The sequence below is a fragment of the Corythoichthys intestinalis genome, chromosome 21 (genome assembly GCF_030265065.1).
Source record: "Corythoichthys intestinalis isolate RoL2023-P3 chromosome 21, ASM3026506v1, whole genome shotgun sequence".
In the NCBI taxonomy this organism is placed as follows: domain Eukaryota; kingdom Metazoa; phylum Chordata; class Actinopteri; order Syngnathiformes; family Syngnathidae; genus Corythoichthys; species Corythoichthys intestinalis.
Window position 1 is genome coordinate 18,232,618 of NC_080415.1, and position 27,566 is coordinate 18,260,183.

General features: G+C 36.4%; 1 protein-coding gene and 1 long non-coding RNA gene across 2 annotated transcripts; one reads left to right on the forward strand and one right to left on the reverse strand.

Moving 5' to 3' along the window:
• Positions 1-25,989, forward strand: fam20a (FAM20A golgi associated secretory pathway pseudokinase). Its single transcript, XM_057825669.1, has 11 exons — positions 1-499; positions 12,586-12,779; positions 12,878-12,928; positions 17,357-17,435; positions 17,515-17,607; positions 20,412-20,527; positions 22,263-22,443; positions 22,520-22,629; positions 22,701-22,782; positions 25,081-25,140; positions 25,224-25,989. Exons 1-11 carry the CDS (start codon positions 153-155, stop codon positions 25,492-25,494), a joined length of 1,584 nt encoding a protein of 527 aa, XP_057681652.1. The 5' UTR covers positions 1-152; the 3' UTR covers positions 25,495-25,989.
• LOC130909339 (uncharacterized) lies at positions 5,085-7,030 on the reverse strand. The gene is made up of 3 exons (XR_009061732.1): positions 6,786-7,030; positions 6,457-6,592; positions 5,085-6,230 (listed from the first exon to the last, which is right to left on the reverse strand). It is a non-coding gene; the product is annotated as an uncharacterized LOC130909339 (long non-coding RNA).
• Positions 25,990-27,566: the final 1,577 nt, after the last annotated feature.

Sequence of the window (27,566 nt, forward strand, 5' to 3'; positions counted from 1 at the left end):
CACAGTGCAGCACTTCTCAGGACGCAGCCCAACTGTCAGCAACTCTTGCTGACACACTCACTCAGTTCTTCTGAGTAGCCATGCGGTAATGCCTCGCTTACCCCAGGGAAACCCCCTCTAGTCAACTTATTTTTCCTGCTTTCTCTTCAATAATGAGAAAAGACCGATTCCTCTTGGCCGTAACCATCATCGCCATCTTCTCCGCTGACCTCTACTTTATCCTCCTGCCAAAACTGCGGAGCGCAGGAGAAAGATCGGGACACTTCTGCACGTGCCGCCAGAACAACTTCAGCCATTCTGATCAGTTCTCCAACTGGACTTCTTTACTGCTTCAGGATGTGGAGCCTTCTGGATTTAACGATGGGGGCTCCAAGCTGAACAGGCTGTTCACCCATCCTTTATATAATATTCATTCCCCAACATTGGTACCAGAGGAGAGGCTGCTACAGGTGGACCAGTTGATGGACTACAACAGGAAGAAGGTGTCACGATGGGAAAGGTCAGTTATGGCTTTACTGTTTTAGTGCTATTGATGGCGATAGACGTCCAATCCATTTGAAGCAAAGTTCTATTACAGTCAATGGCAACCAATGAGTTAAAATTGGTCCAAGACCACCAAGATGACTTGGTTATTAACAGCTGTTAACAAAGATACCGTACAATTGATATACTGTAAATTCCACACTGTAGTGCACATATGACTAGAAGTCGCACCACCAAAATATAACAATTCAGAAAAAAATTCACTTGTAGGTTAGGGGTGTAGGTCAGCCATTTTCATGAGGATTCGATACTGTATCGACCTTTAACGACAACAATACATGCCGATACTATAAAGCATGTCACGATTTGATTCAAGGACTTTTGATCCATTCATGATATTATGTACAGTGGGGCAAATAAGTATTTAGTCAACAACCAATTGTGCAAGTTCTCCTACTTGAAAAGAGGGGCCTGTAATTGTCAACATGGGTAAACCTCAACCATGAGAGACAGAATGTGGGAAAAAAAAAAAAAAACAGAAAATCACATTGTTTGATTTTTAAAGAATTTTTTTCCAAATTAGAGTAGAAAATAAGTATTTGGTCACCTACAAACAAGCGAGATTTCTGGCTGTCAAAGAGGTCTAACTTCTTCTAACAAGGTCTAACGAGGCTCCACTCGTTACCTGTATTAATGGTACCTGTTTTAACTAATTATCGGTGTAAATGACACCTGTCCACAACCACAGTCAGTCACACGCCAAACTCCACTATGGCCAAGACCAAAGAGCTGTCGAAGGACTCCAGAGACAAAATTGTAGACCTGCACCAGGCTGGGAAGACTGAATCTCCAATAGGTAAAACGCTTGGTGTAAAGAAATCAACTGTGGAAGCAATTATTAGAAAATGAAAGACATACAAGACCACTGATAATCTCTCTCGATCTGGGGTTCCATGCAAGATCTCACCCCGTGGCGTCAAAATGATAACAAGAACGGTGAGCAAAAATCCCAGAACCACACGGGGGACCTCGTGAATGACCTACAGAGAGCTGGGACTACAGTAACAAGGCTATTATCAGTAACACAATGCGCCGCCAGGGACTCAAATCCTGCACTGCCAGACGTGTCCCGCTGCTGAAGCCAGTACACGTCCAGGCCCGTCTGCGGTTCGCTAGAGAGCATTTGGATGATCCAGATGAGGACTGGGAGAATGTGTTATGGTCAGATGAAACCAAAATAGAACTTTTTGGTAGAAACACAGGTTCTTGTGTTTGGAGGAGAAAGAATACTGAATTGCATCCGAAGAACACCATACCCACTGTGAAGCATGGGGGTGGAAGCACCGTGCTTTGGGGCTGTTTTTCCTGCAAAGAGACCAGGACGACTGATCTGTGTAAAGGAAAGAATGAATGTGGCCATGTATTGAGAGATTTTGAGTGAAAATCTATTTCCATCAGCAAGGGCATTGAAGATGAGACGTGGCTGGATCTTTCAGCATGACAATGATCCCAAACACACAGCCAGGGCAACAAAGGAGAGGCTTCGTAAGAAGCATTTCAAGGTCCTGGAGTGGCCTAGCCAGTCTCCAGATCTCAACCCCATAGAAAATCTGTGGAGGGAGTTGAAAGTCCGTGTTGCCCAACGACAGCCCCAAAACATCACTGCTCTAGAGGAGATCTGCATGGAGGAACGGGCCAAAATACCAGCAACAGTGTGTGAAAAGCTTGTGAAGAGTTACAGAAAACGTTTGGCCTCCATTATTTCCAACAAAGGGTACATAACAAAGTATTGACCTTAACTTTTGGTATTGACCAAATACTTATTTTCCACCATGATTTGCAAATAAATTCTTTAAAAATCAAACAATGTGATTTTGGTTGTTTTTTTTCCCCACATTCTGTCTCTCATGGTTGAGGTTTACCCGTGTTGACAATTACAGGCCTCTGTAATATTTTCAAGTGGGAGAACTTTTAGTGGTTGACTAAATACTTATTTGCCCCACTGTATAAGATTAGCAGTTTTCTTGTGCAACAAGTGAAATCGATCGAGAGGAGGTGAGTGGGCCGAGTCTTAGCGGCGACGAAGCCGAGCGAAGTCGCTCTCAGCCAGATTAAACGTCGACTGGCAGTGACGGTGTGGATATCGTGGAAAAAATGTCCTTCAATGGCACCAAGTGTCTCCTTGTGAGAAAAAGTTAAACAAACGTAGCATAGGACAAGGAATGCTAGTCGAGGAACAAAGCTAAATGTGCGTACGATAATGCGCTAGCTACACTTGGCATCCTCCAACCTTGGAGTGTTATTGGATAATGTAACAGTCACGCAAGTAGGCGGTAACTGAATTCACCCAAATTGGGATGAATTGAAATGTTCTCTGTTTATTTATTTATTTGTAATTAGAGGTTTAGTTATTAAAACCACAAGGTTCAAAAACAGAGGGGAAAAAAAGTTGCGTTTTATAAACTTTTCCAATTCAGGGACACGCCCGCAGAGAAGCAGCATTTATCATTGCGTGAGATCCAGATGATTCAAGGTGACAGACCTGGTCCAAAGCATGTGGCACACATTTACACAATCTCGTGGTTTATGCTCCATGTCTGTCAGTTATTTTGAGGTTGTTTACTGAAGAATCCTTGCCACACGTGAAGCAAGTAAGAACATACTGTATTCATCCTCTCATGGTGAAAGCATGTAAAAAGAGGGCCTGGTTGTGGTCAAGGGGCAGAGTCACTGATTTTACGGTCATTCAACCCACCGCTTACAAAAATACTCCTTTGCATCAACACATGATAACAGATGCACACTCACTGATGTAAAATCACACTGATAATCATGAGTGTTTGCTTTAGGGAGAAGTGATTAAGACAACACTTGATTAAAACACGCATCATCCGAGTCCACACTACAAGCATGTTATTGTCATATCCCAAGTCTGGCTCACTTGAAGGTACAGCGTTTTGACAAAAAAAACAAAGTGATGCCAGCCTTCATCTGCGCAGGACGAAGCTGTCTTGACTCGTGTCTGCTCGTTCAGCAAGATTGAGAGATTTTTGGATTCTTGAAGTGGAAAGGGAGAAGAATTATGAGCACTCGAGCTTTACTTTATTGCTATTTCCTCTTCTCTACTACCATTTGAAGCAACAATATGTAGTTACATTGCCTTGGAATGACTGCTTCAAAATCAATTTGATGCTACACTACAGAATATCATCATTGCTGATGTGGTGGCCCGACAGTACATCAACTTTTCTAGTATGAGAGAAAAGTGTTACTGAAACCGTTATTAAGCCAAGGGACATATTTTACAAAAGACAAATTGCACTGCAAAGATACAGTTAATGTATCAGAATATATTATACTAACATGATAATGTTGTACCTAGTCTGGTTCTGGTTAGTTTAACAGAATGCTCTGTTCTATGTATGAGTAGTAATATGGAGGACCAAAGCTGCCAAAATTCAAAATAAAAATAAAAATAAATCAATCAATAAAAAGCAAAATAAAAACGAAAATAAATACTAAAATAAGAAATATGATACAAAAATTAAATATAAATACAAAAATAAATGTGGAAATAAGTAGCTAATTAAATAAAAGTAGAAATAAAAATGAATATATATACAAAAATAAATGTGGAAATAAATACAAAAATAAATATATTGATGCAAATAAATGTCAATCAATCAATAAAAACGCTTTGCCTTATATTTACTTATTTCATTGTCAGCGCCAACTTGCAAGTGGAAATGTTATTCAAATGAGGGGGCGGTACTACATGTGTTGAACTATTCACCCATTGGTCGATCGACATGCCATTTAAGTGATCCTCTCGATCGACGAAGTAATGTCTGCCTTCCTTCTGCTTTTGCTTGCTTGCTTCGTAAAATAATGGGACGAGACGAGAAGGTCGGAGTCCGGAGTCCAAGCGGCTACGGAAGGCTGGCAATCGGTTGGATGAGGACAAGTACGTATTAAATTGGTAATTTGGTGTGTGTTTTTTAAAAACTTTTTACTTAAGTCCAGTTGAGGTATGTTGAATCTATATAATTTTCCATAAGCTAATACCTCGCATTGGGTCTCAGGAAGGGGAGGCAAGGCGGGACATGGATAAAGCTGCTAACAACATTAAACTCACAAGGAATAGTTTAGCGTTAGCGCAATTTAGTGAAGCAAAATTCACACAGTCAAGTTCGTGTGGTGCTCCGGGAGACTGTTTGCACCGGCTGGTGTCTCGTTTAATGCTTTCGTAGCTAATCTGTTATACCATTTTGCCGTTGTCATCTATTTTCTTCTAGATACTTCCGAGGAAGGTTGGGGTGTCGTTCCTCAACAACAAGACATCTCTCGTCCTCACTTATCTACGTGCTTTTTTTTCCCCCTAAAGCTCCCCGAAGACACAATGAATTTACATTTTAGGGAATGCTGATGGTGAGCAGTTGGCCAGTATTAGGAGAAAAAGTTACTGACCTTAAGTGGCTCATGTTGGTGTCCAGTGGACATTTTTTTGATGAACGAGTTAGTTGTGCTGAAGTCCTTTTTTGTACATCAATTGCCTGTTTATAATTTGTATTGTATTACACTGGTCATCAATAAAATATTACTTTGCAGAAAAACAATCATTGCCTTTATTATTTCTTCACATTACTGAGGTACTGTCACATCAACCACAACCAACATGCTATGCAGTCATTTAAAACAAGTGTAAATATTTGACGCAGGATGGATTGTCTCGCTGTAGACATTCAATACATTAGAAAATTCTGACATCTGCTGAATTTCTTCAGGAGTCGAGGCCTGTCGCAGCTGCACTTCAGGGACTGACACCGACATGGGGGTGATGACCATGTGGACCATCACATAAAACTCCAAATATGTAATTTAAAGTTGAACCAACTAGTCCTAAAATATAACTAAACATGCACACATCATATATGGCAAATTAGTTATTGATTAGCCTCATCTGTATGTGCCTAGCCCTAGACTGTGAAAGTGTTCGTATTTATATAATTTTATTTAACTTTTTTGGTCAGGGATATTTCATGCTTTTATTGTTTTTTTTTAATGTTATGTTTTTGATTAGAAATGTGCACTTTACATTATCCCTTTTGAAGTTGAACTTGTTAAGCCATTTTCAAAGAGCCAACAAGCAAAGAGGGCGTGCCAAACCTCATAATTTGATTTTGATGGGTAAAATTTCATCCAATCATCTCCCAGAAGTGGCAACTAAAAACTATACCAACATTTCTGCAATAACAGACAATATGTTGCAGGGCCCAGAATTTTTTTTTTCTTAATTCTGAGACATTAAATTTTAGGGTTTCTTATTTTTGCAAGCCATAAACATCAACATTTAACTTATTGGCTGCCATTGACAGCGCTTTACACCCAATCCATTTTGACTGGGAGAGGCTGGCAGCGAAAGCATTCCAAATCAAAATGAATTAGATTCCTAGCACGTAATAAAAAATAAAAGCATGAAATATTTAAAATACATTTAAAATGGTCTATAATATACTGTATATGGGTTCATCTTTCCAAAATGGGTGAAAAAAATATGGTCTTAATTTATTTTTGTACTTCCTTCCGAGTCCCCCAATACAGAGCCTTAATTTATGACTTTATGGTTGCCATAGCTATGCCTTTGACTGCTGGGGGCTGGCACAGAATATCTTCTACGGCGAACAGTTTGTAGTTGTAGTGTGCGGACAATTCCCGGTGGATCCAGACGTGTCATGGATTCTTGCACACTCCATGAAAAAACAGGAAAACAAGTTGCAATTTAAGAAGTTGCATTGCATAAAAGCTGAAGAAGTCATTTCTAGTGTTTAAGCAGGACTTGAAATAACAAAATGGTTTAACCCTGATGGCAAAGTCATGATTCGGCTTGTTTTTTTTTTTTTTTTTTAAACACAAAACTTCATTTGAATGAATGGAACTATAGTCCAAGTCAAATTATTAATGACATTCACTTACTCTGAACCTTTGTACGTCGGAACCAGAGATGTCCTTGCATCATTCTGAACCCAGAATTTGGATGAGATCCTGGGATCCCTGTAATCACCCAGCATCCAACGTTGCGATGTCAGTGGAATTATTCAAGCCAGAGACTCTAAAAACAATGTTATGGTGAGCAGGAATATCGTTTGCTTTCATGAGAACTTAGTTGTAACTTCTGCTAAGCTACACTGGAGCAGTTTCAAATAGCTTTGATACCAGTAGCAGTCAGATATATAGAGAGTGCAGCATGCCATACGAATAACCAAGTTTTCATTTTAAAATATGCCACTGTCATACAAACTCACCTTATACCATGCTTTGACATTCGACGGTGGATAATGCATATTCCCCCACTTCTCACCAAGTAGGACTACTAGGTCGGCTATTTCCCTGACTTTCAGACCCACGTTCTGTCGTCTGTGGCAGGCATGGCTAGTAGATTTCAGAAATCGAATGTCGATCAACCAATAAGCGAATAGTTCAACCCATGGCACCCTTAGGAACGCCTCCTCATTTGAATTACATTTCCACTTGCAAGTTGGCGCTGACAATGAAATAAGTCAATATAAGGCAAAGCGTTTTTATTTATTGATTGACATTTATTTCAATCAATATATTTATTTTTGTATTTATTTCCACATTTATTTTTGTATTTATTCTTACATTTTTAATGTAATTTCTTTTTTTTTTTTTATAAATATTCATTTTTATTTCTACTTTTATTTAATTAGCTACTTATTTCCACATTTATTTTTGTATTTATATTTAATTTTTGTATCATATTTCTTATTTTTGTATTTATTTTCGTTTTTATTTTGCTTTTTATTGATTGATTTATTTTTATTTTTATTTTGAATTTTGGCAGCTTTGGTCCTCCATATAGTAACAGGTGCACATGGCAATTGTACCTTCTGCCATTTACTGTCATAAGCGGATTTTAAGGTGGGGCAGGCCCCCCCCCCCGGTGGCCGAAAAGTGTCATTGCATGTAAATGACTTACCTATATAAGTTGTAAAGCAATAAAACTACAACAAAAATGAATGAATAAAAAAATATATAAATTTATAATGGGTCAAAATGATTTTCGAACAGATAATGTGACTAGGAACTTAGACGGTCATTTGCTCTGCATACAAATTACCAATAAAAACAAAAAAAAAATTAGAGGAGGGCAATTTTATTTTTCAAATGATTTTTTTTCTTTGATTGAAAATATTTTTTTGATTGAAGCAACTTTTTTTGGGATTAAATGATTTAGAAACAAATGTCTTACCCATAATATGTCCCAAACACAAAAAGCATTGCTTCAATCAAAGAAAAATTTTCAATGAACAATCAAGTGTTCAAATGCAAATTCCTTAATCTCAAATATTTTTTTGCATTCAAAAACTTTTTCTTTGATTGAAATTTTTATTTTTTTGATTGAAGTGTTTTTTCTTTTTGAAAATACATTTTTTGAAGCAACTTATTTTTTGATTGAATAATAAAGACAAAAATGTCGGAACCAAAATGCGGCCCAAACACAAATCAACATTACATCAATCAAAAAAGTTGCTTCAATTGTTGACTGGGGTAACTACATTGGCACGACACCGGCGGGCGTATCATATTCAATGGATGACGATCTTGGCAAAAAGTATTGCCAAACCAGCCTGATTTGGAATTCCCCTCAAGAATGATGGGAAACAAAAAAACGCTCATTGTCAACTTATTATTATAAATATTCTTGTAAGTTAATTCTATTACTGACACTGCATTTCGGGGTCATCAACATGTTGTGCCCCCCTAACCCAAAAGTCAAACTCCGCCTATGTTTACTGTAGTGTGTAAAGACAGTATAATAAACTGTTTTGTATAAAAACATCAGAAAAATAAAACATTTTTTCAATTGTATGAATGTAAGTTTAATTTTACAAACAATTCTATACAATCAAATGAAAAATGAAAAATCATATGATATTTTTAGTATTTTTATGTATTTTTCTTTAGGGTTTCAATGTACAGTATTCTGATGTTATCTGTTTAATTGTTTTATTTGTTGTAATCACTTAGCGCAATGCTTTTTTCCCCTCATAATTATTTGTATGCAGGCAGTCCCCAGGTTACGACGTACTCTACTTCGTGATTTTAGCTGCACGATGCCAATCTTGTCCGCCATTTTGTCTCCAGTCGTTTTTCTTTTAGTCGCATAAACAGTACCTTATTGTACCTCACAGTATCTTATTTTTTACTTTACTTTATTAATATGACATGTTCTGTCCTCACTAAAAGTGAAATTCTTCAGTTTAACAGACAGCAAACAAGGAAATTGTGCTTTTTGAAGCTTTTTACTTCCTTCACTTTGACAATTTGTAATCTTGTAACACACATATGTGCTCTTATGCTCAAAACGACACATATTGTAACAATAAAACACTTGAAACGATAGGCATTCAAACGTCCATGTAGTCTGATTAATATGTAAATTTAGTAGATTAACCCTTTCAGACCGAAGCATGCTGCTGAAGGACATGAAGCGTTGGCGTTTCTAAACCAATAAATACACTGAATTTAGTTGCAATTGCCACTTCTGGGAAATGATTGGATGAAACTTTACCCATCTTAATCAAATCACGAGGTTTGGAAAACCATCTTTGCTTTTTTTTTTGGCTCTTTGAAAATGGCTGACCAAACCCAACTTCAAAAACGATAATGTAAAGTGCACATTTGTCATTAATAAGACATTAACATTAAAAAATAACCAATAAAAGCACAAACTATCCCCGACCCAAAAATTGCACTTTGTTCTGGTGTTTGAGTAAAAAATCAGCACAGATTTTTTTTTTTTTGCCTAGCAGAAATAATGCGGGTCTGAAGGGGTTAAATTAGCCAAATTTGCCTCAGTAAACTAAAAGTCAGCTAGCTTAAATGCTACGAGTGCTAACGTATTTACAATTCTAATAGCAAATCACTCACACATAACACCACAAACTGTAGCACAAAACTTGATTACAAATGCATACACAAAAATATATTAGCTGAAACAACTTACAGCCTGATGTGGGCCAAACCAAAGCGCAGCTGTTTATCCATGTCAGACCAGTCGCTCCTCAGTCATACGAGGCGATAGTTCAGCCAGACCCAACGCTGCCACCAGAGGGCAGTGTATCCTCCTTCATTAAACAAAATACAATATTTTTGGATAGTTATTTTGAATTTTAAACATTGAAAGACCAGGAGGTTTTCAGAAAGGCGTTAAATGACCACTTTGACACAAACTGACTACTTGGCTTTGTCAAACAACAGACCACTCAAACAAGCAATCAAGCAGAGAACCGCCCTACACACTCCTGTGGAGTCGCTGCCTAGTTGTGAAGGGGGGGTTTCACTCTGGATATCTGCAGTTAGCATTTTGAATATTTGCAAATGCAGGTTCCCCTTTGCTTTGTAAAACACGGAGGAACACGGAGATGGCTAGTCACCGTGTTCTACAACATGACTGACATGGCAGCACTGAATGCCAATGTGTTGTATCAGGCATGCACTGGACAGCAAGAGAGACGGGTGGACTTCTTGGTGGGTCTTGCAAAGGAATTGGCTCACTCTTATGTGGGTGCAAAGAAGGCGCAGAAGGAATAATGGCAACCTCCAACACCTAGCCCCGAGAAAAGGGAGAAGTGTCATGTGTCACCACATAAAAAATGTTTTGTTTTTTATTACACCGTCGCTTGTACTCTAGGCAAACTGCAGCTTTTGGAATATGTAAAAATGTTGTCCACCCTATTGCCTGCCTGAGCGGTCCACTGTCCGACAAAGCAAAGGCACCCCTGCCCTGCAAACACTCAAGATACTAATTGGAGCAATCCAACCTTGTGGTTTTGGGAGTGTGAATTGGAATGACTAAAGAGGGCCTCAATGCTCACAAAAGAAATGCTGATTAGGGTCAGATGACCCTTCTCTGCATACAAAAGGGATTTGTATCAACTGATCCACCCTTGCTAGGTACGCTTGGTAGGTACGCGGGAATTCGGGTTACGTCACCAGCGTAGGAACAGAACTCGTTCGTAACCCTGGGACTACCTGTAGTACTTTCCTGCCTTTTATTTATCAGGTACTGTGTATTTTGATTTGTTGTAGAGCACTCTGAGATCCTCTGAGGTTTTTGCAAAGAGCTACTGTATATAAATAAATTTTAATTTGATTTTATTAATAGTGTTACATTACTTTCAAAAATTTATCAGTATCTATTTATTTGAGATATGTAGTACTTAGAATTCATTATTTAAATGAATAGAAAACAAAAATCATATGAAACATTAACATAAATAATAATTCTTATTCAATTATTACTAAATTCATAAAATAATGAAATGCCATCTGATGGGAATTCATTGTTTATTACCGTATTTTTCGGACTATAAGTCGCAGTTTTTTTTTCATAGTTTGGCTGGGGGTGCAACTTATACTCAGTAGCGACTTATGTGTGAAATTATTAACACATTATTATATCATTTCATATGTTATTGTGGTGTTTTGGAGTGACACTGATGGTTTGGTACACTTTTTAGTATGTTCTTCATGCTATAGTTATCTGAATAACTCTTAATAGTTATGTTACGTTAACATACCGCCCACGTTCCCATTTTGCTGTTCATGCATCATGTAACATTATCATTAGAGGTGTGCAAAATTTCCGATTCTTAGATTATTCACGATTCGGCCGTGGAAGATTCGAGAACGATTCACAAACATCCAAATTCCGATTATTGAAATATGCCAAGTAAAGCGGAAGTACAACACACTCAGCGCGCCGCGCGGTCTTCGGGACAGAACGGAGCGAGAGTAGCTAAACATCATGCTTCTCATTACCCGGCCCCTCGGGTAATGCCAATGCTCAACTCACGGCTCTAGCTCAACTCATGCCACGAGATAAAAAAACACAACAACATACCTGACTGCTGCCAAAAAGCTGCTACAAAAGTACGTCATCCACATAATGTAATGGTAGACATCATTTATATAGGACTAGATGCATTATAGATTCGGTAGCGTGAACAGCACATCTACAAAAAGCTAGATGCGACCGTTAGTAAACGACCGCCATCTTAAAGCAGTACACTTCCCTGCAAGGCTGTTGTAGCGAACCTTCCAAGCAAACCTAATTAACTTTTTATCTAAAATACTCCTAAATCGGTAAAATATTGACTTGAATCTATCTTTAAAATAGTTTTTAAACTTTCACATGTCGAAAGTAGACAAAAGGGAAGTTATGGAATAACGGGAGCAGTTTTAACAACTTTAACAGTTGATTCACAACATTAAATTAATTGAATGTAGTTTAAAGCTGCTGTTACAGAATGGGGACTGGAGTTTTTTATTTACTGTTATTTTTGTATATTTGTTTACTGCTATATGTTAACTTGAGACTGAAATAGTAGTTTAGTTTAGCCTGAGAGGATTTTTGAACAATTTTGGAACTAATGTACAAAACATTTAATTAAAAAAAAAAAAAGGAGGGGGGGGTGCATCAATAATCGTTTTATAACCGAATCGGAGCCTCTGAATCGTAATCGTAATCGAATAGTTAGGTGCCCAAAGATTCCCAGCTCTAATTATCATACTGTACACTTAATCAGTAACTTCTTCTACATTGTATTTTTATTTTAAATTGCCTTTCAAGATGAAATATCTGTTCTATGTGCTGGATTTTATCAAGTAAATTTCCCCCAAAAATCCGACTTATACTCCAGTGTGATTTATATGTTTTTTTTTCCTCTTTATTGGGCATTTTATGTCTGGCGCGACTTATACTCAGGTGCAACTTATAGTCAGAAAAATACGGGTATTTAAAATAGTTTATAAATGTTTATCTTATTAAATAATTAGGTGATTTTCCTAAATAATTAGGTAATTTTCGTCAAACAAACTAAAAAAGTAACATTTAGGAAAAAGAATTATTTTATTGTATTAATTTTGAGTAGTTCCTCGTATGTAGTATGAGCTGGCTCATACTTTTGTTGAATAAAAATAACATAAAGATGAAGTCCCTTGGTTAAAAAAAAAAAAAAAAAAAAGCTTGTTTTTTTTCCTCTCTTTTTGTATGTTCAACTTGTAACTATTGTCCAGACACATGAAGTTATACAACGAAGCAGTGGCCGCCTCCAACATCACAGTGACTGACCACAAAATGGCCTTCGACGCTGACGCCAACTGGCTCAAATTCCACATGGGAATAAGTCGCTACGCTCTATACTCCCGCCGTGACCCGGCTATTGCACAGCTGCTCCTGGACATGCGCGACATGACTGTGGTCAACGCAGGTAATAGATGGACAACATTCTCAAATTCTCTTGACAGAACAGTACAGTACTTACATATATTAATGTAGCTGTTGTTGTAACACTGTCAATTCTTCCAGATTACACTCAAGATGAGAAGGCTTTGAAAGGAGCATGTGACTGCAGCCAAGGTAAGGTCAGTTCACCTTTAAATTTACAGAAACCTCTGTAACCCAATGTAGTAATTGTTACAAGTGTATGTTGTTTATTGTTTGTGAAAAATAACTAATATTAAAGAAGCTTTCTGATTTTGATTTGAAACTCTTCTTTGAATGTCTCTATGTCTGCATTATACCGCCCCCATGTGGATGGCACGCACACAATAGGGAGCAGCACAATGATATTCTAATTGAAGCAAAAACCTTATTTATAAATTGTCGAATTTATCACATTCTATTAAATTTATGTTAGCATTAACAAATATTTGAGATACTATTTGAATTTTGGATCTCAAGGCACCACTTTGTATTTGACTTTTTATTAAGTTTACTGTGTATTTTTGTTTTAGACCATTAAAATAGGAAATAATACAATATATTTGTATTAGCTTGAAAAGATTTATACAGGTAGTCACCAGGTTACGAACGAGTTCCGTTCGTACGCTTGCGACGTAACCCGAGTTTCCGCCTAAGTTTTTTTAAGAATTAACCCTTTAAATATCCCTGAATACGCGCTACATCTCAATATAGCTATCCAAAATACGTCATTGTACTGTCCTCGCCAATATGTTGGAGCTACGTCCTAGCTAGACAGCGAGCTAAGCTACGAAATTATGTTTGCTGACTTTATTCAGCTGCTCATGACATCGACACTTGCAGAATGACACTAAAATAAAAATTAAATTAAGTCAGTATCATCATCAATAACAGCAATTCAAATTTGTGTTTATAACTAGCTGCTTAAACAGCAATAACAATCCACACAAATGATTAGCATGTATCAGTTAGCGTACGCACATCATCAAAACAAACACAAACTCGCCCCAAGTATTCCACCACAATTGAAAACGCACAATAAACAGTAAAAAAAAAAGTATTACAATGGTATGAAAAAGTATCTGAACCTTTTAGAATTTCTTACATTTCTGCATAAAATCACCATCAAATGTGATCGGATTTTTGTCAAAATCACACAGAAGAAAAAAACTGTCTACTTTAACTAAATTGACCCAGACATTTATTGGTTTTTATATTGTATTGAGGATAATATGCAAACAATGACAGAAGTGGAAAATTTAAGTAAGTGAACCATCTCATTTAATATTTTGTGGACCCTCTTTTGTCAGCTTCAATCAGACGCTTCCTGTAGCTGCAGATCAGCCTGACACATCGATTACGACTAATTTTGGGCCATTCTTCTCTAAAAAAAAACTACTGCAGTTCAGTGAGATTCCTGGGATGTCTGGCATGAATCGCTGCCTTTAGGTCATGCCACAGCATCTCAATGGGGTTCAAGTCTGGACTTTGACTTGGCCACTCCAGAATGTGTATTTTGTTCTTCTGAAACAATTCTGAAGTTGAAAACTTCTGTGTTTTGGATCATTGCCTTGTTGGAGCATCCATCCTCTTTTTAGCTTCAACTCTCTGACAGACAGCCTAAAGGTTTTCCTGCGAAACATCCTGATAAACTTTTACATCCATTCTGCCATTAATGATTGCCAGTTGTCCAGGCCATGAGGTACAAAAACAGCCCCAAATCATGATGCACCCTCCACCATGCTTCACGGTGGGGATGAGGTGTCCATGTTGGTGAGCTGTTCCATTTTTCTTCCACACATGACGTTATGTGTTACTCCCAAACAATTCAACTTTGGTTTAATCAGTCCAAAAAATATTTTGCCAAAACCTCTGTGGAGTGTCCAAGTGCCTTTTGTGACCATTAAATGCGCATCAATGTTTTTTTTTAGACAGCAGTGGCTTCCTCCGTGGAGTCCTCCCATGAACACTATTCTTGGCCATAGTTTTACATATAGTTGATTCTGTCAGTCTTTAGCAGACACTCTGGGGTTCTTTTTTTACCTCTCTGAGTGTTCTGCGCTCTTGGCGTCATCTTTGGTGGACGGCCATTCCTTGGGTGAGAAGCAACAGTGCCAAATTCTCTCCATTTGTAGACAACTTCTCTGACTGTCGATTGATGAACATCCAGACTTTTAGAGATGGTTTTGTATCCTTTCCCAGCTTTATACAAATCAACAATCCTTGATCCCAGGTCTTCAGACAGCTCTTTTGATCGAGCCATAATGCACATAAGACAATGCTTCTCATCAAGACAATTCTTACCAGGTGTGTGTTTTATAGTGGGCAGGGCAGCTTTGTGATTGGGCACACACCTGACTTAAATTGTTTGTTAAAAATTGGTTTCAATTGCTTTTTAAGTCTCCTTAGGCCAGACATGTCCAAAGTCCGGCCCGGGGTAAACCACTCATCAGTGATTGGGCACACACCTGACTTAAATTGTTTGTTAACAATTGGTTTCAATTGCTTTTTAAGTCTCCTTAGGTTAGGCAGAGGGTTCACTTACTTATTTGTTCTCCCTTCTTTCATTGTTTGCCCGCTATCCTCATTAAAATATGAAAACCTATAAACGTTTGGGTGGTTTTAGTAAAGCAGACAGTTTTTACATCTGTGTGATTATGACAAAGATTAGATTACATTTGATGGTGATTTTATGCAGAAATTCCAAAAGGTTCAGATACTTTTTCATACCACTGAAAATACAGGTGTTGCCTCTGTGGTTGCTTCACAAGCAACAAAAGTGCGCGCAGGCTTGCAGCTGTAATTTTCCTGTTCTTTCTCTTACTCGGGTGCGCGACTTCTTCGTGGGAGTAAACGCGCTTTTCCTCGTGTGTGCACGTGCGTTCTTCTTCGTGTGTACATGTGCTCTTACTCACGTGCGGAAGTACTACCTGCTCTATGCTGCACCAAAACAAAACTATGCATCACAAAACAAAAGGCAACATTATTAAAAAAAAATAAATAAAAAAATAAAAAAAACGAGTGGCAACAAAATGGCGAAAGACACTGGCGTCGTAATTTCGTAAAGTCAAAATCACGTAAGTCAGCTACGTCGTAACCCGGGGACTACATGTATTTCATTTACGCTGTTCTTTAAGCACACAGACTGTAAACCTATACGTACAAAGTAGGGTTGTTCCGATCATGTTTTTTTGCTTCCGATCCGATCCCGATCGTTTTAGTTTGTGTATCTGCCGATCCCGATATTTTCCGATCCGATTGCTTTTTTTTGCTTCCGATTCAATTCCAATCATTCCCGATAATTTTTCCCGATCTTATACATTTTGGCAAACCATTAAGAAAAAAATGAATAAAACTCGGAGGAATATATACATTCAACATACAGTACATATGTACTGTATTTGTTTATTATGACAATAAATCCTCAAGATGGCATTTAAATTATTAACATTCTTTCTGTGAGAGGGATCCACGAATAGAAAGACTTGTGACTTTGTATATTGTGACTAAATATTGCCATCTAGTGTATTTGTTGAGCTTTCAGTAAATGATACTGCAGCCATGTCCCAATGCATGATGGGAAGAGGAACCATGATGGGAAGTGGAACCATGACTGTGCGTAGTGCTAGCAATTCATATATCTTCTCTGCGTTGGGTAGTAAAATAAGGTGTTAAGAAAAAGATCATATGCGACCTTTATTCCCCACATTGCTTCCCATGATAAATCTAATTGTGGGGAAAAGAATTGTAAGGCTTTAGCCATTTAAAATAAGCCTTCAAAGGCTGCCAAAATTCACTCCACTTATTTTATGCAGCCTTTTATCTCTCTATATAGGTAAAATGGCGTCATAACAGATTGAGTGCGATAATGCGTGAGTGGGTCGTGCAACACATACATTAATTGCATTAAATTTTTTAACATGATACATGTAAAAAAAAACTTATTACCGCCGTTATTGGGATAAATTTGATAACCCTACCTTAAGCCTAAACTAAAGACTCTGGATGAGTGTAACATAGTATGTCTGTAACGTTAAATACAATTAGAAAACGATTTAATTAAAAAATATATATATATTTAAAAAAAGCCATGGCCGATATTTTTTTGCCGATTTCGATACTTTGAAAATGACGTGATCGGACCCGATCGGGAAATCTCTAGTACAAAGTGTTTGTCAAATAACAGAATGAAACTGGAACAAACCACTCCGAATAGAAGCATGGAATTTTCTAACTAAATAAAGCATATAAAATAAATGATTTAAAAGTATGAAAATCTAGTGATGATGGTCTTCAACAACACTTATTTAAAGCTCAGCCTCTTTTTAAATACTAAAAAGGATTCCATGCAGTGCTTAAGTTAATTATTAATGCCTAATGGGACAAAATACAACCAACTAACTGACAGTTCCCTTTAGTTCCCACTCGTCAAATAGACGCAGTCTCGCTCTCATTTCACAAATATCCTCTAGCTCCAGCTCAGCTTACAGATAGCAAATGTTTACACTAATCATATTTTGCGGGTTTCCATAAAGTAAGCCATTTGTAAGATCTTTTCAGGTAAGATTTTCTTTCTCTGTCTAGTGGTGAAGCCCAGCGGACACCACCTGAAACTGGCACTGAAATTGCAGAATTTTGGCAAGGCCATGTTCAAGCCAATGAGGTGAGCTCACATCTGATGAGCTTGAGTCACCATCTTCATAAGCACACTTATAAATAATACTTTTGTGTTGGCATGTCAGGCAGCGGAGGGACGAGGAAACTCCAGAAGATTTCTTCTACTTCGTCGATGTCCAGAGACACAATGCAGAGATTGCTGCTTTTCACTTGGACAGGTACAGACTGCAATACTAAATTTAAAATTACATAGCAGACATAGAAAACCTTTCATTCCTCCCAGTGGCAAGTCAGCCAAGTGAGACACTAAAATGTCAGTGACTTCTAGACATAATTGTTCCGGGGAAAAAATTGACTACATGTATCAAAGTGGTGAAATGGCAATACAGAAAAACAAACCTATAATTTCAAAACGTCAGGTAAACAATAATTCAGAAATACACATACTTACTAACCTTGACTGCAAAGTAGCTGAGGCAGGGTGATTAACTTTAAGTATAGTCATGCAGACTCGAAAGTATCATTAAAACATAGAATTCACCACCAGACGACAACAAAATGTTGCAAAATGTTTATTTATTTATTTTTCTTAACAATTACTGAATATAAATTCACCCACGTTATTATTTTGCAAACAACTCTTTTTAAAAAATCGAGACACATTCATATTTTTATATAATTTTCAGTCCTGCCTAAAGTCTTTTAACACGGACAAATTCTCTCAAATTCCTCAAGGAAACACTCAAATTGTTTGATCTATGATTAAAAATGTGGCTCAGGAATGTGAACGTTCTTTCAGAGAGAATATTGGAGCATCAATTAGTTACTCTATACAAAAATATATAACTTTTTGGTTTTTGCTAGTATTTTTTTTTTAATCGGGTAAGATCAACAATGTAAGATTTTTTTGCTGCAATGGGCTGATAAACACTTCAGGGTGAACCTTGCCTTCTGACAGCAGGTAGCTGGGATAAGCTCCAGCACCCCTGTGAGCCTCGTAAGGATGAAATGATTAAATGAATGCAAGATTTTTATGTTGGTAACAAATTAGTCTAAATTTGTGTAAATGTGTCAAAACATGATACTGATTAGAAAGTATGATTACTTACTAAATCAGTTATTGAGAAATATCTTATCGGATATTGGAAAGGGATGTACATTAGTGTTTCGAGTGTGGAGTGACGATTACTGGTTTCAAGGTATACCGTGGTATGAAAGCGTCAAGGTTTCAAAACCGCAAAAAAATTCCTGTCATACCATCCCGAAGGTATTAGCTATTTTTTATGTCCCAAAAATGCAGGGAGAAATCCCTCCCTTGCAGCTGTAAGTCTCAACACTCCCCCACCTGTTGTTGCTCAGTGTCAGTGAGTCAGCTGTGCTACACGATGCCTGAAGGAGGTGAAACTCCTGAACTTTTTCCCCCCATCGAAGAAAACTAAATCGCTGGTATGGGAATACTTCAGCTAAAGAAAAGTTACTGAAGGCCGCGTCTTACAGGGGGAGGGCCAACCGACATGTAAAACATGTTTGCAGAGAGTGGCTGCCGAGGAAGCAATACCTCCAATATGATTTCCCATTTATACAGTATTGAAGGTTAGTTAATACTGTCAATAATGTTTCCCACCAGCTACGAGAGTTAACTCAAGCCTGTTTAGTAGAGGTGGGAATCTTGGGGCACCTAACAATTCGATTACGATTCGGAGGCTACAATTCGATTATTGATGCACCCACAAAAATCCTCTTAGACTTGAATAAACTACTATTTCTCTATCAAGTTAACAGTCCAAAACAGTAAATAAAATTTTCAAGTCCCCATTCTGTATCAGCAGCTTTAAACTACATTCAATTAATAGAATTTTGTGAATCAACCATTAAAGTTGTTAAAATTGCTCCCGTTATTCCATAATTTCCCTTCGACATGTGAAAGTTTGAAAACTGTTTCATCATTTAATGATAGATTCAAGTCAAGATTTTGCCGATTTAGGAGTATTTTAGATAAATAGTTAATTAGGTTCGCTCGGAAGCTTCGCTACAACAGCCTTTCAGAGAAGTCTACTGCTTTAAGATGGCGGCTGTTTACTAACACCGGCAAGTCTGTCATTTCGCATCTAGTTCTTTATACATGTGCTAACGCCGCCGAGTCCATCATTTCACATCAAATTCTAGATACATACATGTGATATCTACTGTAGCGTTATGTGGATGTAGTTTGTAGCAACGTGGGTATTGTTTGAAGCGGCTGGAGTCAGGTTTTTTTTTTTTTTTTTAAATCTAGCGGCAAAAGTTGTCGGTCTGTTCCTCATTGCGTCCTGAAGATCGCGTTGACTGTGTTTTAGTTCTGCTTTATTTGGCATATTTCAGTAATCGGAATTTGGATGATTGTGAATCGTTCTCGAATCTTCAGCGACTGAATCGCGAATAATCTAAGAATAGGAAATTTCGCACGCCTCTACTGTTTAGTGCGTGCGGTGGTAAAACATGTTTTTTTTTCTTATTGGCAACTGTCTGTGTTGAGAAGGAAAGTGTGTGTATATTGTAAACATGATACAAGTCATACACATGTGCTTTTTATGGAAAATAATTCAGTTATTTTTGTTCTGATGCTAAAAATGTTGAGCTGTGACTGTGGGTTTTGGCTCAACTAAAGGACTGCATTTATTTGAATTTTAATATATATATATATATATATATATATATTTTTTTTTTTAATCTATTTTAACCTAACATTATACTTATGTTCCAATTTGCTAATGTTTTGAAAAATAATCATCCTGGGAAAAAAAGTTTGTTTGTTTTTTAAACCAAGATATCTCAAAGTAACACATTTTAGAGCAGTGATTGCAATACTGTGATACCGTGAAATTTTGGCTTAGGGTTATCATACCGGGACATGCCTCGTAACTTTCGAGTGAAAAACACATTCACATTCAGTGGCGATTCAAAAAGTAAATAAAAATAATAATAAGGTTAACTTACGCATAAACAGACTTTTTTTTTTGTGGATGTGACATTTTTGTGTTAGGATCTTGGACTTCCGCCGAGTTCCACCGGTTGTTGGCAGGTTTCTCAACCTGACTGGTGAAGTGCTCCAAGTTACCCGAAATGACGACCTACGGGCTGTTTTCTTCACCTCACCTGGTAATAGAAACACACAGAGAGACAAGTAGAGACAAGTTTAGTACTTCTGAGGGTCTACAAATCCATTACGTTCATTTTTTCCCCCATTTTTTTTTATGTAGTTGACAACCACTTGTTTAGTTTGGCTTGGTTGACTTCTTCGACTATGCTGGATTATTCATTGGTCAATTAACGCCATCTAGTGGATAATAATAAATAGCAAGCAAGACGGAGAAAACCGAATGTCAAATAGTCTTTCAGGAAGAAAAAATAGAACACATACAGTCAAGGGTGTAGGTTTGGTCTTAATACAATGGTAGGGACAATATAACAGCATAACCTGCATGTCCACATTTTGCTGGGGACGGGACATTAATTAGACCAAACATATTTGGTGAATGGGGGTCAGGGCTGCATTTCTCACCAATATGAACCTAATTCATTGATAGGCTAAATAATCAATGCAAAATAAATCTGTATTGTCCTATACTAACCTTTACACTGTAAATTTGTAATGTCTTAATCTGATATTTTTTGTTAAATCTAGCGAAACAATTTTCTCCCATCTTTTTTATTATTTATTTATTTATTTATTTATTTAGAGTGTTAAAGGCTAGTTAACAGATTAATGTGTCAGATTCTTCCACTTACTATAAGTAAATATTACTATTTGTTCGTATTGAGCCCATTCATCTAAAAGTTGGCCATTTTTCGCCTAAATCAATAAAAAAAATATTTCAAATAATGTTTTGAACAGTATTCTTGAATTAAGAACATTGCTGACAAACAAGTTTTTCTTTTAAGATTAAATATACAAACGTTTTGCTTAAAATAAGTCTGTTAAGCTTATTTTCAGCTAACTCTGATTTCAAGAAATCTAAGTGAGTAAAATTGACTTGAAGCACTGTAGCAGTAGCAAAATTAGTGGTGTGTTCCCCACCTCCACAACATTGACTTCTTTTTACATGACTTACTTCGGCTGCTGCTGGTGGGAAAAAAACTTCTAATATCCCTCATCTTTGAAGGGGGCGGGGGAGGCGGCATGTTGTATTTCAGTCGGGCTGTGAATGCGTGTGTTTGGGGGGGAGGAGGGGTTCAAGTCATCAACCAATCAAACGTGCGTTTGAGTGAAAAAAAATGGACTGGCACATCAGTAAGTCTGAACATAATGAAAGTACTGTAATTCACTTATATAATGCAAATAAGGTTGCTTAAAAGTTGGTGAGGATGATTTGAGCATCCTGAAAAGTTGGTTGTGTTATGTCCCTACCGTCCCTATGCAAGCCTACGCCCTTGCATGCAGTACTCTATAAAAATACGTCAAACTGCTAACCACACAACCTGAAGCAAAGGTTGTCATTGTAAATATGTAAAATTGATCAGAATGTTCAAACAGAATTACTGAAGTTGTAGGTCTGATTGCTTAAGTAGAGAAATATGAACGTATTCGGTAAATTTGAAAATAATATCAACAAATGAAATTGCAGAAATAAACTTTTTTTTTTTAAATCCCTTTTTTGTTTTGGATTAAAAAATATATATATATGAATAAACATCTAATTTAAACCTTTAAAAAATGAAAATGCGAATATTTCCAGTTTTCCCTTTTTAAATGATAATAATGTAACAAAAAATAAAATACATATAAAAATGTTTGATCAAAAAATAGAGAATATTCGTTATGAACTTTCAACATTATGCAGCATTCGAACAATAACAAATGTCTATATTATCTTTTTTCTCTCTCTCCAAACAGCTAACAACACTTGTTTTTTCGCCAAGTGCCTTTATATGTGTAAGACAGAATACGCCGTGTGCGGGAACCCTGATCTACTTGAGGGTTCCCTCTCAGCCTACCTGCCCGGCCTCAGCATCGCCCCCCGCATCTCCATCCCCAACCCTTGGACCCGCTCGTACACCTTCACTGGAAAGCAAGAGTAGGAATCCTCCATTTCATCCAGCAACACGGCTGAAAAATTTCTGGAACATTTGTTGTCATTTTTCTGAAAAAAGGTGGCAGGTGAATCCATCCTACTGTGACACTGTGAAGAAGCTTTATCCTTACAATTCCGGCAACCGGCTCCTCAACATCATTGACATGTCTATATTTGACTTTCTTATGGGTATGTTATTGTTCTAAGAGAAATTTAGAGCAACAACTATTTTGATCCATGGCATTTGTTTCTTTTGGCAGGCAACATGGACCGACATCACTATGAGATTTTCACCAAATTTGGCGATGAAGGATTTCTTCTCCACTTGGACAATGCCAGAGGGTAAGAGCAAAAATAAATAAATAAATAAATGAAAAAAATATATATATCATTGTTTAAATCAACCCTTTCAAGGAAAGTGGTCACTACATAGACATCCATTCTAAGGTTTTCATTAGCTTAACTCTTTCACTGCCAGCCCAGGTCACAGTATGTGTTGTGGTAGTAAGAAAAGAGGGAAATTGATTTTGATAAACACCTAGTGACGGCAATAGGCGTCCAATCCATTTCAACTTTTAGCCCCTCCCAGTCAAAATGGACTGGACATTGATTAGCGTCAATGGAGGCAAAAGACTTAAGCTAGGTGAGGTCACAAAACAAAAAAATATATAAAATTCTTCGAGCAAAATACACGCAGGTTACATTTATTTGAATTTATGTTTTCATTCTCCTTATTTTCTTAGGTTATTACAATATTTTTAACCCTCGCGTTGTCCTCAGGTCAAAATGACCCACCACCGTGTTTTGTTTTAGAGAGTATTTACATATATTGCGGCGGTTGCGGCAAAGGACAAGATGTTGGTTCAAGCAATATGAAATTTGGCGTTTAGAGTTCAGTTAAACTGCTTGAATTAGGGTTTCAGGAAGACAAGGACAAGGAATGCATACAGGAGGGTTAATTCATTTTTTAAAAATATTTTTTTATTTTATGAGGGCCCAAGCACCAAGTGGTGGGAGAGCCCTTTTGTAATGCAAAGGATTTTTATGAGCTTTGTAGATAACGGACATGTTAGACTTAGCAGAACACTTTGACGCAGGGAATTCGGAACCTTAGCACGTGGTTTACAAAACACAGTGGTTTATCGCGAGAGGGAGCTCATGCAGAACCTCAGCAATCGCTGCCATGCTGCTATGTTGGGAAGGAAGGAGTTTTATCTTGATTGTGTATAGATTAACTCGTACAACTGAAACCCCGCCTAGTTCACGCCCGCCCAGCACCGAGTTTGATGAGCCAATGACGGATAAAATTATTTCATGTGGTACAAGGAGAACAAGAGTGCAAGAATGAAATAAATAAAAAATGAAAAACATAAATGTTGAAATAAATAAATAATGAAATAAATACATAAAAATTGAATAACAATATATTGGAAAAATAAATAAAATTTGAAATAAATAAATGTTGAAATATATATATATATATATATATATATTGGAGTAAATAAATAAATGTTGGAATAATTAAAAAAAAAAAGGAAATAAGTGCTTTTTTGAAATAAAAATTGAACTAAATGAATGAATATGAATCGAAATAAATAAAAAGTGAAGAAAAAAAAACTGAATAACAATATATTGGAATAAATAAATAAATAAATGTTGGAAAAATAAATAAAATTTGAAATAAATGTTGAAATATATATCGGAAAAAAAATAAATAAATGTTGGAATAAATAAATAAAAATGGAAATAAGTGCTTTTTTGAAATAAAAATTGAACTAAATGAATGAATATGAATTGAAATAAATAAAAAGTGAAAAACACTGAAAATTGAAATGAATAAATATAAATTGAAATACAAATTCATGAATAAATACAAAATGAAATAAATGAAAATAAAATGAAATAATTAAAAAGTGAAAAAAATGAAACAATACAAATTGAAAGAAATAAAAATTGAAATAAAGAAATATTAAAATAAATATTGAAATACATAATGAAATAAATAAATACTGAAATAGAAGCATTTTAATGACACATTTAATAATTTATTTAAATGTGAATTTATTTATTTATTTTTTGGCCTTAATTTGCTCGAAAACTCACCAAAATTTGCAGATACATGCGGCTTGGCATAAAGTTCGATAATTTTGCGACCTTCCGAAAAACCGTAACAAAATGGCTCACCATCGCCCCCTTGAATTCTTCAAAAAGGTCTTTTTTAGTTTTTTTTCAACATAGAGCGATGAAAATTGGGGAGTCGATACCTTGTGCAAAGCTGCACCATAAGGTTTCTTTATTTAGAATTGCTCATATTTTTTTATTACTCATGGCTTTTTGGGGGGGGGGGGGTAATTTATTTATTTATTTATTTTACTATTCAAATAATAGATTTTTTTCACCTTGAATAGATCCTTCAATCAACTAATTCATTTGATTATTGCACATTGCAAAATATGTGCGGGCAACCCTTAATACTTAGAATTGGATGTCAAGTGTTGGACCTCAATTGGCCTTGGACCACATGTTTGAGACCTCTGTCCTATATGAATGTAAGGAAAACATTTAAATAAAAATTAGATCATAATCTGTGCATGAAAGCTATATTAAGAAAAATGGTGTAATGGCATCATGTAATCATAGATTTGGGAAGCACAGCCAAGATGAGATGTCTATTCTTGCACCATTATCTCAGTGTTGCATGTAAGTACCACCAAATCATCCATTTTCTATACTACTCATCTATATGAAGGTCATTTTTGATAATGTCCAATATCCTCTCACAGGATAAAGCGCTCCACCCTTCTGAGACTCCAGCTGTTGGCCCAACCAGAGTTTAGACTGAGTGACGTGATGAGGGAGTCTCTGCTGAAAGACACCCTTCAGCCTATTCTAACAGAAGCACACCTCGCCGCCCTGGACCGTAGGCTCCTCAAGATCCTACGAGTTGTCCAGCGCTGTACGCGCAAGCTGGGCGACAACCGAGTTATCACTAACGACTTTATTAGGGCCCCTTTGAACCCTTGGACAAGCGCAGAGAGCAAAAAGGCCAGGTAGCAGCAGAGGATGAACGTCTACTCTGCTTAAGACTTCATGATGAAGTGCAGTCGTTTCGATTTTAATGGAACAAGGCAGAAATCAATGCTGTGAATCTCAAGCTGTGCAAATAAGTGGAATCTGATCTGATTGGAGAGGTTCCATATGTAGTAATATGCATTGATCAGTGTATTTGTGACAAGCCTATTGTTACACATGGGCACATTCAGTACTTAAAAGAATGTTAATTGTCTGCCATTGACGGCAATAGACGTCCAATCCATTTGTTGCTGTCAATGGCAACAAATGAGATAAAAGAACCAATAGACTGCTGCCATGCTCATAAGTATATCATTTGAGGATGAAAGTGATGCACTGGAATGAATGTGCATTTTTGCTCGTGAATGTTGGAATAAATAAAAGTCTAATGTTAATTTTTTTTTGTGGTTTAAGACTGGCTTTAAAGAGTGGATTTTAATGTTAAATAACAATAAAATGTTTTTTTGTTTGAGTGGATATGAAATGTCTTTACAAATAAAAAGTGAAATACATGTTTAAAAAAAATAGCTGTTGAAATGTTTAAATAAACATGGAAATACAAATTGAAATATTTTACATTTTAATAACAGAAACACAGCATTATGTAGTTATTTTGGCACGCCTGGTCCTCCACGATGACAGAATATTTAGACACAAAGAAAAAAAAAAAAACAGGCCTATACGGAAATAAAGTCGTAATATTACGAGATTTGTCATATTACAAGATTAAAGCATAACATTACGAGAATAAACTTGTAAAATTGCAAGATTTCGTAATTAGAGATGTCCTCAATCTGATCACGTAATCAGACAATAAACATGGAAATACAAATTGAAATATTTTACATTTTAATAACAGAAACACAGCATTATGTAGTTATTTTGGCACGCCTGGTCCTCCACTACACCAGAATATTTAGACACATAAAGAAAAAAAAAATAGGCCTATACGGAAATAAAGTCATAATATTACAAGATTTGTCATATTACAAGATTAAAGCACAACATTACGAGAATAAAGTTGTAAAATTGCAAGATTTCGTAATTAGGGATGTCCTCAATCTGATCACGTAATCAGACATCGGCCCAATCGCGCCATTTTTTAGAGGATCGGAATTTGGGTAAAAAGGATCAGCTGCAGCTATCGATTATTTTAGTAGTCGATTAAACTATCAACTAATTAGTTTGAATAATCGAGTAATCGGATAAGGAATATTTAATGCGTTGAAGAATAAATTTTAGAGGATGTATAACACTGGCTTGCTAAGATTGCACTTTCAAAAGAGCATTAAATGTGAATACAAAATAAAATTCCGGAGTGTTTCTTCAAACTATGCAGAATTGCACTTTCATATAAAAATAAATTAAAATACCTGTGCTTCAAATAAATAAACGAGGATCTAAGTACAACAAAAGAACAAGTGGATACCTTGCATAGCAAAAGTCCGCTAGCTTAATTGCGATAAAATGCTAACTTTTTTGACAATTATTATCTAGTTATGTCATATTTATTGTTCCAACTAGAGGGCAGTGTATCCAGTGTAGCCCCCGAACTATTTTTAATTTGTCCGTTTTTCCCCTGGAGACCCCCGTTTACAGACACCACGCAACCACTTTTGTTCCAACCCAGCCATGAAAAGAAGGAAATTCTTTTTATTATTTGAAATGTTTATCATTTTTAGCTTAGAATCATTAATTGATGTCTAATATTTAGTTAAAAAAAACGACTTTAGGAAATTATTCACTCTCATATTTTAAACTTTTAAACAAATTACGTCATAATGAAAATAAAGTCTGTAAATAGGTCACGGATATCTACCTCATAACTATGACTTAATTGTATTTTTTTGTTAGCGTTGAATTTTCCACCGACATTTTACATGATAATCGATCCAAACAAAGAAAAATTGAAAAAAACCCAAAAACTTTTAAAAGGGTAAATATTTGAAAAACAAAATCTCGAAATCTTGATGTCTGCGATTTCTGCATTGTGACCCTTGTTCTATTACCGTGTTTCACCCATAAAATCCCCCAAAAGTCCGGCTGGGGTCATT

What these genes read in the sequence shown, in the direction of transcription:
- fam20a (XM_057825669.1), top strand. Translation starts at nt 153, where the DNA reads ATGAGAAAAGACCGATTCCTCTTGGCCGTAACCATCATCGCCATCTTC. An exon ending in AGCATGTGACTGCAGCCAAG is followed by an intron (nt 12,929 to 17,356) that starts GTAAGGTCAGTT and finishes TTCTCTGTCTAG; the next exon opens with TGGTGAAGCCCAGCGGACAC. An exon ending in GCCATGTTCAAGCCAATGAG is followed by an intron (nt 17,436 to 17,514) that starts GTGAGCTCACAT and finishes TTGGCATGTCAG; the next exon opens with GCAGCGGAGGGACGAGGAAA.